At 68.1% G+C, this 10,512-nt stretch overlaps 1 protein-coding gene across 6 annotated transcripts in view; it reads left to right on the forward strand.

Annotated features, from left to right (window-relative positions):
* Window positions 1–231: 231 nt before the first annotated feature.
* Window positions 232–10,512, forward strand: part of COL16A1 (collagen type XVI alpha 1 chain) — a 21,610-nt gene continuing 11,329 nt past the window's right edge. For 3 of the 6 annotated variants that reach the window (XM_042015483.1, XM_042015488.1, XM_042015487.1), the window contains exons 1-27: window positions 233–339; window positions 1,274–1,386; window positions 3,174–3,236; window positions 3,351–3,468; window positions 4,722–4,845; window positions 4,929–5,204; window positions 5,284–5,364; window positions 5,569–5,700; window positions 6,118–6,171; window positions 6,955–6,990; window positions 7,368–7,394; window positions 7,564–7,626; window positions 7,781–7,822; window positions 7,909–7,953; window positions 8,118–8,153; window positions 8,305–8,367; window positions 8,488–8,532; window positions 8,617–8,712; window positions 8,816–8,854; window positions 9,065–9,109; window positions 9,391–9,426; window positions 9,549–9,656; window positions 9,746–9,781; window positions 9,867–9,902; window positions 9,982–10,071; window positions 10,163–10,210; window positions 10,348–10,383. In XM_042015483.1, coding sequence (XP_041871417.1) covers window positions 1,311–1,386; window positions 3,174–3,236; window positions 3,351–3,468; window positions 4,722–4,845; window positions 4,929–5,204; window positions 5,284–5,364; window positions 5,569–5,700; window positions 6,118–6,171; window positions 6,955–6,990; window positions 7,368–7,394; window positions 7,564–7,626; window positions 7,781–7,822; window positions 7,909–7,953; window positions 8,118–8,153; window positions 8,305–8,367; window positions 8,488–8,532; window positions 8,617–8,712; window positions 8,816–8,854; window positions 9,065–9,109; window positions 9,391–9,426; window positions 9,549–9,656; window positions 9,746–9,781; window positions 9,867–9,902; window positions 9,982–10,071; window positions 10,163–10,210; window positions 10,348–10,383 — 1,851 coding nt within the window. In that variant the 5' untranslated portion in view covers window positions 233–339; window positions 1,274–1,310. Of the gene's footprint in view, window positions 340–433; window positions 490–1,273; window positions 1,387–3,173; window positions 3,237–3,350; window positions 3,469–4,721; window positions 4,846–4,928; window positions 5,205–5,283; window positions 5,365–5,568; window positions 5,701–6,117; window positions 6,172–6,954; window positions 6,991–7,367; window positions 7,395–7,563; window positions 7,627–7,780; window positions 7,823–7,908; window positions 7,954–8,117; window positions 8,154–8,304; window positions 8,368–8,487; window positions 8,533–8,616; window positions 8,713–8,815; window positions 8,855–9,064; window positions 9,110–9,390; window positions 9,427–9,548; window positions 9,657–9,745; window positions 9,782–9,866; window positions 9,903–9,981; window positions 10,072–10,162; window positions 10,211–10,347; window positions 10,384–10,512 lie in introns of those variants that run through there. The other 3 variants (XM_042015489.1, XM_042015486.1, XM_042015485.1) reach the window with 3 other exon arrangements.

The raw sequence follows: 10,512 nt of genomic DNA on the forward strand, positions 1-10,512 counted from the left end.
GCGATGCCACCACCGGTGCCAGCACCTGGATCCCCTCCGTGCTCCTGAAGAGAGGAAGAGCCGCTGCACGTGGATGGCAGCCAGGGAATGGGCTACACCCCACCCGCGGGATTGGGGTTCCCCTCTTCTGGGCGGGGGTCCAGCGCCCGGAGCGGGGGGGGGGGGAGGGGGGGGGGGGGGGGGGGAGGGGCGGCGCGGGGGGGGCGCCCGGGGGGCGGCTCGAGCCCCCCCCGGAGGGAGGCGGGGAAGGCGGCGGGGGCGGCGCTCCCGGTGTCCCGCGGCGGAGTTCCCGGTGTCCCGCATCCCCCGGCAGCCCCGTCCCCGCCGAGCCCCGCGCAGGTGAGCCCCGGGCAGGGCCGCACCGGGGGGCGGGAGGAGCCCGGCGGAACCCGGCCCTGCGGCGGGACGGGACGGGACGAGCGGGGGATTCCCCGTTAATCACCGGAGTTAATCGCGCCCCGGGGCCGCGGGGACCCGCCGGTGCGGAGGGTGCGGCGCAGGGAAGGCGGGGAGCGGGCGGGGGGAGCTGGGGAGCGGAGCGGGGGTGGAGGGGTGCAGGGGTGGGTGCAATGGGAGCAGAGGTGGGTGCAGGCAGTGCCAGGCCAGGCCAGGCGGGTGGCAGCAGGGGGGACAACCGGTGAAGGGGTTGTGGTTCGGGACAGGGGGGCTGGGAGTCTGGGAAGAGTTGGGGGTGCGAGAGAGCCCCGTGCAGGCAGGGCAGAGGTGGCCCCGCTGCCGGGGGTCCCGGGGGCTGTGCGATGGGGGATGAAGGAACATGAATGCACGTCCCGCTCTGGCAGCAGCCCCTGGAGCCGAGTGTGTCCGGTCTGTCCCGGCTCCTGCTCCCGGCCTGCAGCCCGACCGTGCCTCGTGGCAGGAAGCAGGAGGGAGGCCAGGTCGGGGTGACCTGCAGGGATACCCCGGGATCTGCACGGCACCGGGGGATAAAACGGGAGGCAGTGAGACCTTCCTGGGTGGGTGCACGCAGGAGGTGCCCGGTTCCACTCTGGGGAACCTCAGCCATCGCATTTCCGGATGTTTGGAGTGAATCCGGGTGCTGGGGTTTGACGCCCAGGGATGCTGGGATGCTGAGGCTTGGGCTGGGTGTGGAGCAGATGGATGGGGGCCACACTGAGCCCCAAAACGTCACCGAGCCATGGCCAGCAGGGTCAGCGCTGCTCCATGCTGGTGGCTTTGCTGGTGTGGCCAACCTCCATGGGCTGGTGGCCACCAGGTGCCCACCCCGCTGCTGCCCGGAGTCTCTCTCTTGCAGGCAGCCGTGCGGGCCCTGAGCCTCTGCCACGGGCACCATGAGGGGTCTCTGGGCCCTGGCGCTCGCCGGGCTCGTCAGCGCCTGCCAGGGGAAGGAGCTGCCACCAGCGGAAGGTAAGGACCACCAGGAGCGAGGCCTTGGGAGCCACCTCCCTCCTCGCCTGTCCCTTAGGCGAGGGCTGGGTCAGACCCAGGGGGTGACAATACGGAGGTGGCCGGAATCACCGTGAGCTGTGCCAGGTCCCCACGTGCCAGGACTGGAGCGGTGGCTGCTGATTGAGCGCCGGGGCTTTGCTCAGCATCCCGTGCGGGCAGGGGGCCAGGCAGAGCTGAGCCGAGCGCGCCCGGCTGCGGGGAGCCAGCCCGGGACACCCCGACACCGCTGCCACAGCCGCGGCCATCAGGGAGGGACGGGGCTTGGCCACTCTCCGTCCCTCGGTGCCAGCTGGCGGCCAAGGCAGCGGCGTCCGGCAGCGCGTGTGGAGCCGGGTCCGGGCGGGGCAGGTGAGCCAGGACCGCTCCGGGCAGCGGTGAGGATGCACAGAGCTCCCGAGAGAGGTTTGGCCTCCAGCTGCGAGTCGGGAAGAGGTCTGGCCATGACCCACGCGATGGTGGAGGGCTGGGGGGTGTCCACGTGGGACAGGGGGAGCGTGGCTGAGCCCAGCGCTGCCGGGGTGTCCCCGGCCTGCGTGTGGCTCCCGGCGTGGGATGGGCTCCAGGGGAGGAGCCTCTGGAAGCGACGCCGTGGTTGCATCAGGCTCGGTGGGGGTGGAGCGGTGGCTCAGCCCGAGGGGCCCGGGTTTGCCCGTGGAGGGGTCCCTGCTGGCCGGCACGGCGTAGCCTCCCGTGTCCTGGCCTTTCCTGAGGGACAGAGGGTTGGACAGGCGAGATTTTCCCTTGGGAGCAGCAGCAGGGCTGGGAGAGGCTTCAAAGAGATCGCACGGGGGTGATTTATGCTGCGCTTTGTGTCCCCTGCCCTGCTGAGGGTGATGTCAGCGCCGGCGGGAGGGGACTCTGCCCCCGGCTGTGACACCCACAGGCCCCGAGGGGACTCCGCGTGTGGCCAGGACATTCACAACCCTCACTGCTGTGGCTGGGTCGGGGGTTCCCAGGGCCAGGGCATGTCCCCACACCACTGCTGGCCCTGTGGTCAGCATGGGGGACAAGCCACGGTGGTGCCAAGCTCTTGGACAGAGAGGTGGGCAAGGGCTGGGGGGGGGGGGGGGGGGGTCAGAGACCCCCCAGGAACATCCAAGGAAGAGGTGGGAGAATCGCTGGTGCCCATCCCTGCTCCAGGGCCGCCGTGCATGGAGACAAAACAAATCCTTCTCTCCCTACCGCCTTGTTTACTCCTTTATCTCGCACCTCCCAACATCTGGCGCATCTGGAGGTGACTCGGTGCTGCTGGAGCCGTGATTTATCCCTGCGAACACCAGCAGCACCCCCGTGACCGCGCCTGACGCGGCATTTCCTGCGCCTCAGCCTCCGGCTGGACCCTCACCCCTGTCCCCCGGGGCCGCCAGCTCTGAGCTGTCACCGGGATGGGACAGGAGCACACAGCTCTCCGTGGCACTGTGGGTGTCCCTGGCACCCGCCCGAGCCTCCTGATGCTGATTCCAGCCGCGGGGCTGTTCCGGGAGCTGGGAAAAGCATTTCACCTGTGGGAGGCAGCAGGGCCAGCTCGGACCCTTCCAAACTGCTCCTGGAGCGTTCCAGCTTCGCTCCTCCCAGCTGCCGGGAGCCTGCGCTGCCCTGGGAGCGGGGTTTGCTTGGTCTGTGCTGCCTCGGGGGGCTTCTGGCAACACCTCCTGGACTTGGGGAGCTCTGTGTGGTCCCACCCTGCTCGTCCCACCGTGCCTGGGGACGCTGCAGTGACAGTGATGTGCTGGTTTGCCTCACAGGGCAGCTGTGCCCACAGCTCTGGGACGAGGATCTGGCTGGGGACAAGTATGAGAACGTCACGGGTAAGAAAAGACCCTCTCAGGTCCCTTAACAGGCGGGGGATGGGCTCTGTGCCCTGCCTGGGGACTGTCACCTGTCCCTGGGCCAGGTCTCACGTCCCCGGCTCTGTCCTGCAGGTTTTAACCTGATTAAAAGGTTCGACCTGCTGAAGATCTCGTCCATCAAGAAGATCCGCAGCGCCCGGGGGCCAGCGGTGCTGCGCCTGGGCACCGTGCCCCTGGTCCAGCCCACGCAGTGAGTGGCCCTGGGTGACCCATGAGGTGGCCTTGGGTGACCCGTGAGGTGGCCCTGGGTGACCCAAAGCTCCTCCAGGCGCCATCCCCGTGTGTGTTGTAAGGTTGGGGTCTGGGTGAAGCTGGATGGGCTTTGCCCTCAGCTGGTGCCAGGGATGCCAGGCAGCTCCGTGTCACCCGTGGGCACACAGGGGACCCCGGGGCTGCCCGAACACCTTCCTCCTCGAAAGAAAATCCCGGGCTGCCACGGCTCGGCTGGGTGCTGGCCAGACCTTGCGCAAGCAGGGCTCTGTGGCTGCTCTGCGGTTGCTCTTGGCAGGCTCCCGTGGGCTCCAGACGAGCTCCAGAGGCTGCTCAGCTCTGAGCAGGCACTGCTGGGTGTGTGGGGGGCTGCTGGGGGGGCACACGGGGACTGGCACCTCCGTCTCCGGTGCCCGTAGTGCCAGGGCTGGCAGGGATGCTGCAGCGTGGCAGAGCGGGAGCAGATCCACGTCCTCGGGAGCTGTTCCTGCAGGAAACGGCTGCGGTTTGTCCCCACATCACTCCAGGGCTGGCACAGAGCTGTGCCGGGCATGGGGCTCTCCAGAGGGTGAGGAGATCCAGCCTGGGCAGCCAAATCCTTGGATGGCTTTGGGATGGATGGTGGATGCTCCAGGCTGGTGCTGCTCTTGGCCGAGGGCTTGTGGCATCCCAGATCCAGCCTTGGGAATCCAGACATGGGGACAGCCCCAGTACCCTGGTTGTGAACTCCTCTGGTTGTCCAGCCACCTCAGTGCCCAGTCAAGGTGTCCCTGTGCCCCACGGAGAGCAGAGGAGACCACTGGCCTTGTCCCAGTCCCTTGGTCCAGCTCCAGAGTGGTGGCTTGGAAAATCACGGGTGTGGAGCCAAGGCCGGGAGCGGAGCAGAGCCCGGAACAAATATTTCCAGTGGTTTAATGGGCTGTGGGCAAGCTGGGGAAAGGCTGCCACAGGGATGATGGATGCATTTCCCAGCTTCCCAGGGACAAAATTCTGGGATCAGAGCATGGCCCTGGGTGCTGCAGCTGCCCCAGCAGGGCCGTGTTTGGGGTGCACAGTGTGGGGCCGAATCCACCGTGATGGCATCTGGAGTGCCACCAGTGGGGACACATCGTGGCAGGACCCCTGGGGGGCTGTTGGGGTGATGCTGCCACCTGAAAGTGCCCTATGGATGGGCACAACCCCGTCCCCAGAGTGCCCCGCAGGGTCCGGCCACCCCAACACGTGTCCCCACAGGCAAGTGTTCCCCCGGGGGCTGCCCCCCACCTTCACCCTGGTCCTCACCTTGCTGCTGAAGAAGAACAGCACCGGCGAGCACTGGTACCTCTTCCAGGTCACCGACCGCCAAGGATACCCCCAGGTACATCCCGGGAATGCGGCGGGACGCGCCAGGGGACAGCCAGGAGCCGTCCCTGAGCGCGGTGCTGTCCCCTCTGTGCCCAGCTCTCCCTGGCCGTGCACGGCCCCGAGAAAAGCCTGGAGTTCCAGGCCAGGGCGCTGGGAGCCACCTTCGTCAGCGCCGTCTTTGCGGGCAAGGCCGTGGCATCCCTGTTCGACGGGCGGTGGCACAAGGTGGTGGTGGCCGTGCAGGGCCACGCCGTGTCCGTGCACCTGGACTGTGCCTCCATCTCCTCCAAGCCGCTGGGACCGCGGCAGGCGCTGGCCCCGGAGGGCAACACCTTCCTGGGGCTGGACGCCGTGCGTGGCACCCCGGTCCGGGTGAGTGCCCGCGGGGTGGGGGCAGCTCCGTCCGCGGTGCCAGGGTCACCCCTGACCTGCCACCCACGTCCCGCTGCAGTTTGACATCCAGCAAGCCCACATCTACTGTGACGCTGAGCTGGCCAGGCGGGAGGGGTGCTGCGAGATCTCGGCCAGCGGGGTGAGTGCCCCTGAGTGCCCCTGAGTGCCCACCCCAATCCTGGCAGGACCCTGGAGCTGCCCTGTGCACGCTCAGGGTTTTCCCCAGAGGGGAGGCGCAGCGAGGGCAGGTCTGTCCCCAGTGTGTCACCTCCTCGTGCTGCCTGTCCCCACGGCCCCGGCTGTCCCCCGGCAGCCCCCCTGCCACCCCGCTGTGTCCCTGCAGTGCCAGACGGAAGCGCCCAAGACTCGCCGGCAAGCGGAGCTGATGCAGAGCAGCAACCTCATCGAGATGGTGCCGCAGCCCGAGGGCCGGGTGTTCACCCGCTGCTTCTGCCTGGAGGAGCCGCTGGGCACCGTGAGCTCCGGCAGGGCCATCCCGGCCCCACCCCGGTTCCCATCCCCGGCCCCGACCCCATCCCCACCCCTGGCTCCATCCTGGTCCCCATCCCCGTCCCCATCTCCATCCCCACCCCTGTCCCCATCCCATTCCTGGCCCTTTGGGGTGGGCAGCAGCTCGGTGGTGCCCGGTGCAGCCACGTTGATCCAGCCCCTGGAAAATCCCTTCCTCCCTTTTTCCACCCGGTGCGAGGCTCGGGAGGGAGGTGCCGGTGACTGGAGGCCTGGGAATGAGGGAGGGGAGGGCTCCTGTGGTCCCACCGCTGCCTCATCCATGGGTGCCCGGGCAGGATAACCCGGGATTCATGGAGAGGGAGCAGCCAGGGGTGGGATAATGCAGGCAGATGACACCCACGGTGCTCTTCTCTCCCCACAGGAGCCGGGAAGAACCTCGGGAAGGACCAGCCTGAGGGAAGATCCCAAGGAGAAGGTGAGAGTGTCCCAGCCTGGCTATCCCAGTCCTGGCACGCTCAACCCCGCTCCCCTTCCAGTGCCATCCCAGGGTGCCACCCACTATCCCAGACCCAGTCTGGCTCTGTCCCTGTCACATTTGGGAAGTCCCAGCTGCTTCCAGCCCTCCTGGGATGCCGGGAAGAGCGGCTGCTCTGCTCCCCCGAGCAGGAATTGAGGCCCCACTCTCTCTGTGCTGCTTCTGGAGCGATCCCAGCTATGGCCAAGGGCCTCTTTGTTCCCTCCGAGCGTCTCCGGAGCATTGCCAGAGCTGGGAAATGTCTCCAGCGCTCCTGTTCCTCATCCCTGAGTGTCTCTGGGATCCCTCATCCCACCACGGGGATTCATTGCTGTGTCCCAGGGCTGGGATCCTGCCAGGGCTGGGGGCTGGAGGCCATGGGGACACAGCCACATCCTACCTGTCCCCAGTCCCGTGGGAGCAGCCTGGAGGGGCTGGTTTGGCCCAGCAGAGCCGTGGTCAAGCCACAAATCCACAGGGAGAGCCAGGCCAGCACCTCATCAGCTCCCCGGGGAGGAAACACGGCGGCTTTTCCCTTTTCCATCCAGGAATTCCCAGTGCCCAGAGCACTCCAGGGCTGGGGGAAGATGCTGCTGGGGGAGCCCTGAGGGTGTGCGGTGCCCAGGGGAGCAGGGCAGTGGCTGTGGGGTTTGGGGGTGCTGTGGGGTTTGGGGTGCTGTGGGGTTTGGGGTGCCGTGGGCAGTGCGTGGATCTGCTCCAAGCTTCCATCCCTGTCTCTTCCAGTGCCCTCCCTGCTCGCCCCAGATGGCATCAGGAAATGTGAGTGTGGCACTGGACGTGGGGACGCAGAGCTGGCCCAGCTGGGCTGTGAGCTGGGGGTGGCAAAAGCCACCGGGGTGCTGTCACCAGCCCCCCACGACCCCACAGCTCCTCCTGGCCCAGGGCCCTGCAACATCTGGAAGGTCCCTGATCCTTTCCAGATGTGGCCCCATTCCTACAGCAGCTGCTGGCTGGGGGTGTGGGGGGATGGCAGGGGGATGGCAGGGGGATGGCAGGCATTTGGGAACTCCGTGCCCCATGGTGGCACTTGGGGACAGGAGTTTTGGGAGGATGGGCACCGTGGCAGGCTCAGGGCTCTCCTGCTGCCATGTGAAGCCACCGTGCCCTTGGGGGACACCTTTCTCCTGCCTCCACAGGTCACCCTTGGTCCCCCAGGTCCAAAGGTAGGTTTGCCACCTCCCAGGACACCCAGAGCTCAGCTCCAGCAGAAATGTGGGAATGCTGTGCCGGAGCATTCCTGTCAGGAGCTGTGGGCCCTGCTGTGGGGACACCCTGTGCCTGCTTGTCACCCACCCCGTGCCTGTTTGTCACCCACCCCTCCCTCTCTTGCAGGGCACCAAGGGCGAGCACGGCCTCCCTGGCACCGCCGGTGCCAAAGGGGAGAAGGGAGAGCGTGTGAGTGTCCCCAACCTACCCCTGGCCTGTCCCCTTCTGCTGGGGGGCCTCTCCCTGTGGGATCCCCAGCACAGGGGGGTCCCGCTGCCCTGGGGGTGCTCCCATCCCCAAACCCCCCCACCCTCATCCCTGAGCCGCCTCCCCCCCTCCGCAGGGCCTGGACTGCGTGCGCACCCACCCCGGTGGCCCCGTGCAGGTGAGAGCCCACCCAAACCCTCCCCAAACCCCCTCCCTGTCTCTACCTCTCCTCTCACCTCCTCCTCCTCCTCCTCCTCCTCCCAGTGCGCTGAGGGGCCGCGGGGTGAGAAGGGGCAGCGTGGGCAGGCGGTAAGTGCCACTCGGCTGTGGGGCCACGGCATGGGGACACTGCGGGAGTCCCCTGCCCTGGGCTGTGGTGGGTGGGTCCAGCTCCGTGTGGGCATGAAAGGAGCAGGAGGGGACCCTGCCTGAGCCCACCTGGGCACCCCCTTTGTCCCGTTTTTCCCGTGCAGGGACTCCCGGGGCCAGCGGGCACTGATGGGCAGAAGGTGAGTCCAGCCCACCTGTGGGCATCGCAGCAGGGACACCTGGGATGGTGGCAGAGGTGGCAGCACCTGCCAGTGCCAGCTTGGGTAGCTTGGGTGACACCATGGGTGACACCACGGGTGACACCACGGGTGACATTCATCTGTCCTGCAGGGCCAGAAGGGCGAGAAGGGCGATGGGGGACTGCAGGGCAAGCCGGGGCACCCTGGGCGTGATGTGAGTAGTGCTGGGCAGTACCTGGGCACCCCCTGGGCACCCCCTGGGCACCCCCTGGGCATTCCCTGGACAAGGGGGCCTGGCCACAGGAGCCTTCACATCCCAATCCCCTCCTGCCAGGGCCGGCCTGGAGAGATCTGCGTGGTGGGGCCCAAGGGCCAGAAGGTACCTGGGGCTTTGGGGGTGAGGGGTGGGAGACGGGGCACCTGGTGGCACTGCCAGCACTGCCACCCCTCCATTGTCCTCCAGGGTGACCCCGGCCTCGTGGGACCCGAGGGGTTGGCCGGTGAACCGGGCCCCCCAGGGAAGCCAGGATCTCCAGGGATTGGCTTTCCAGGGAAGCCGGTGAGGACCCCTGTGCCACGGTGGTGTCCCCACGGTGGGCATTGCCAGGGCTGGCTGGCCAGGGCACCTGAGCAGGGCTAACACCACCCTTTGTCCCTTTCAGGGTGACCCCGGTGGACCCCCGGGTCCGAAGGGAGAGAAGGTGAGTGGAGGGAAAGGGGTCCCTGCTGTTCCCGATGCCCGGAGCCGGATCCAGCACGGCTGAGCTGGGGCTGGCCAAGCTCCTTGGGTGGCCCAAAGACCCGGCTCGGGGGGCAGGAAACCCCCCCCGGGAGGACAGGGGCATCACAGAGGGCCCAGAGCTGTGGTGTTTCCCCTTGCTGAGCTCCGGTTTTCCCATCTCTGGCTCCAGGGCAGCCCGGGAGCTCCTGGACCCGGAGGATCGCCTGGGGCACCCGTGAGTAGCGGGACCGGGAGCCAAAGCCCGGGGTCAGGGCCGGGTTTCTTGGCTCGGGGTCGGGGCTGCTTGGCCGGAGAGGTGACGGGATCCGAGCCCGGGAGTCGAGAGGGCTTTGGGAAAACCGGCGGCCCTGCTCGGGGCTGGGATCATCCCAAATGATGACCATCCCGGGATCATCCCGTGACGCGGCTGGTGGCCAGCTGAGGGGTGCTGGGTGGCACTGATGGGGCACACCTTGGCCTCCCTGAAGCAGCCCCGTCCCCGCTTTCCTCCCGCAGGGTCCCCCCGGTGTCCTGGGGCCGAAAGGAGACAAGGTGGGTGCGGTGGCAGAGTGGCCCGGGGGTGCCCGCGGGCACATCCCCCGGCCTCGGGGCATCGCGGGGGGCATTCCACGGACCCCCAGGCTGGGCTCTGTCTCACCGCTGCCACCGGGCAGGGCGAGCCGTGCGAGGTGTGTCCGGAGGGGATGCTCGGTGCCATCGGAATTCCCGGCAAGCCAGGACCGCGGGGAGAGCCCGGAGCGCCCGGCAGGGACGGGGTCTCGGTGAGTCTGAACGCAGGGATGAGTGGGGTGGAGGGCAGAGCTGTCTCACCTCAGCATCCCTGATGTTCCCTCTGTTTCCCCGTTCCCAGGACACACCCGGCCCCGCAGGACCCAAAGGGGACAGGGTAGGTGACACGGGGTGAGCTGGCTTGTCCCCAGCTGGACCTGGGGGACGCCAAGCAGCGTCCAGCTCCTCCTTTTCCTTCCCAGGGAGACGCCGGCATCCAGGGGATGAAAGGGGAGAAGGTGAGTGTGTGACCCTCCATCCCACCCCCCCGCTCGGCCGCTGCGCCCCACCCTGAGCTGTCCCCTCCTGCCATCCCAGGGGGACTCGTGCCTGTCCTGTGATCTCCGTGTGCTCGCCGCGCTGCGCCGCGGCCCCGCCGAGGGGCTCGAGGGGGAGCCGGGGCTGCCGGTGAGTGCCGGGGCTGGACCCTCCTGTCCCGTGCTGGGCTGGCACCCCGGAGGTGCTGTGGGTGCCGGGTGAGTGACCATGGGGTGTCCAGCAGGGCGAAATGGGGCTCTCCGGGCTGGCTGGGATCAAGGGCGAGAAGGTGAGTGACCCCCACTCTTCACACCCCTGGAAGAAGCGGGAAGGGCTGGATCATCCCATGGGGTCGGGGCAGGCTTGGCTGATCCTGACCCTAATCCTGATCCTGGCCCTGATGACCATGAGCCCGCTCCATTTCAGGGGGACAGCGGCCATGTGGGACCCACGGGCAGACCGGTGAGTGGGGACACAGAGGGGGCTCAGGGTGGGGAGCTCAGGGGTGCAGGAAGGGTCTGGGGGCTCGGGGGGAGGAGCCCAGGGGTGCAGGAGGGGTCTGGGGGCTCAGGGTGGGGAGGACACCCCGAG

This window comes from Corvus kubaryi, unplaced genomic scaffold (genome assembly GCF_017639235.1).
Source record: "Corvus kubaryi isolate FWS band 111438036 unplaced genomic scaffold, C.kubaryi_AGA036_p1.0 split3-37304, whole genome shotgun sequence".
Taxonomy (NCBI): Eukaryota; Metazoa; Chordata; class Aves; order Passeriformes; family Corvidae; genus Corvus; species Corvus kubaryi.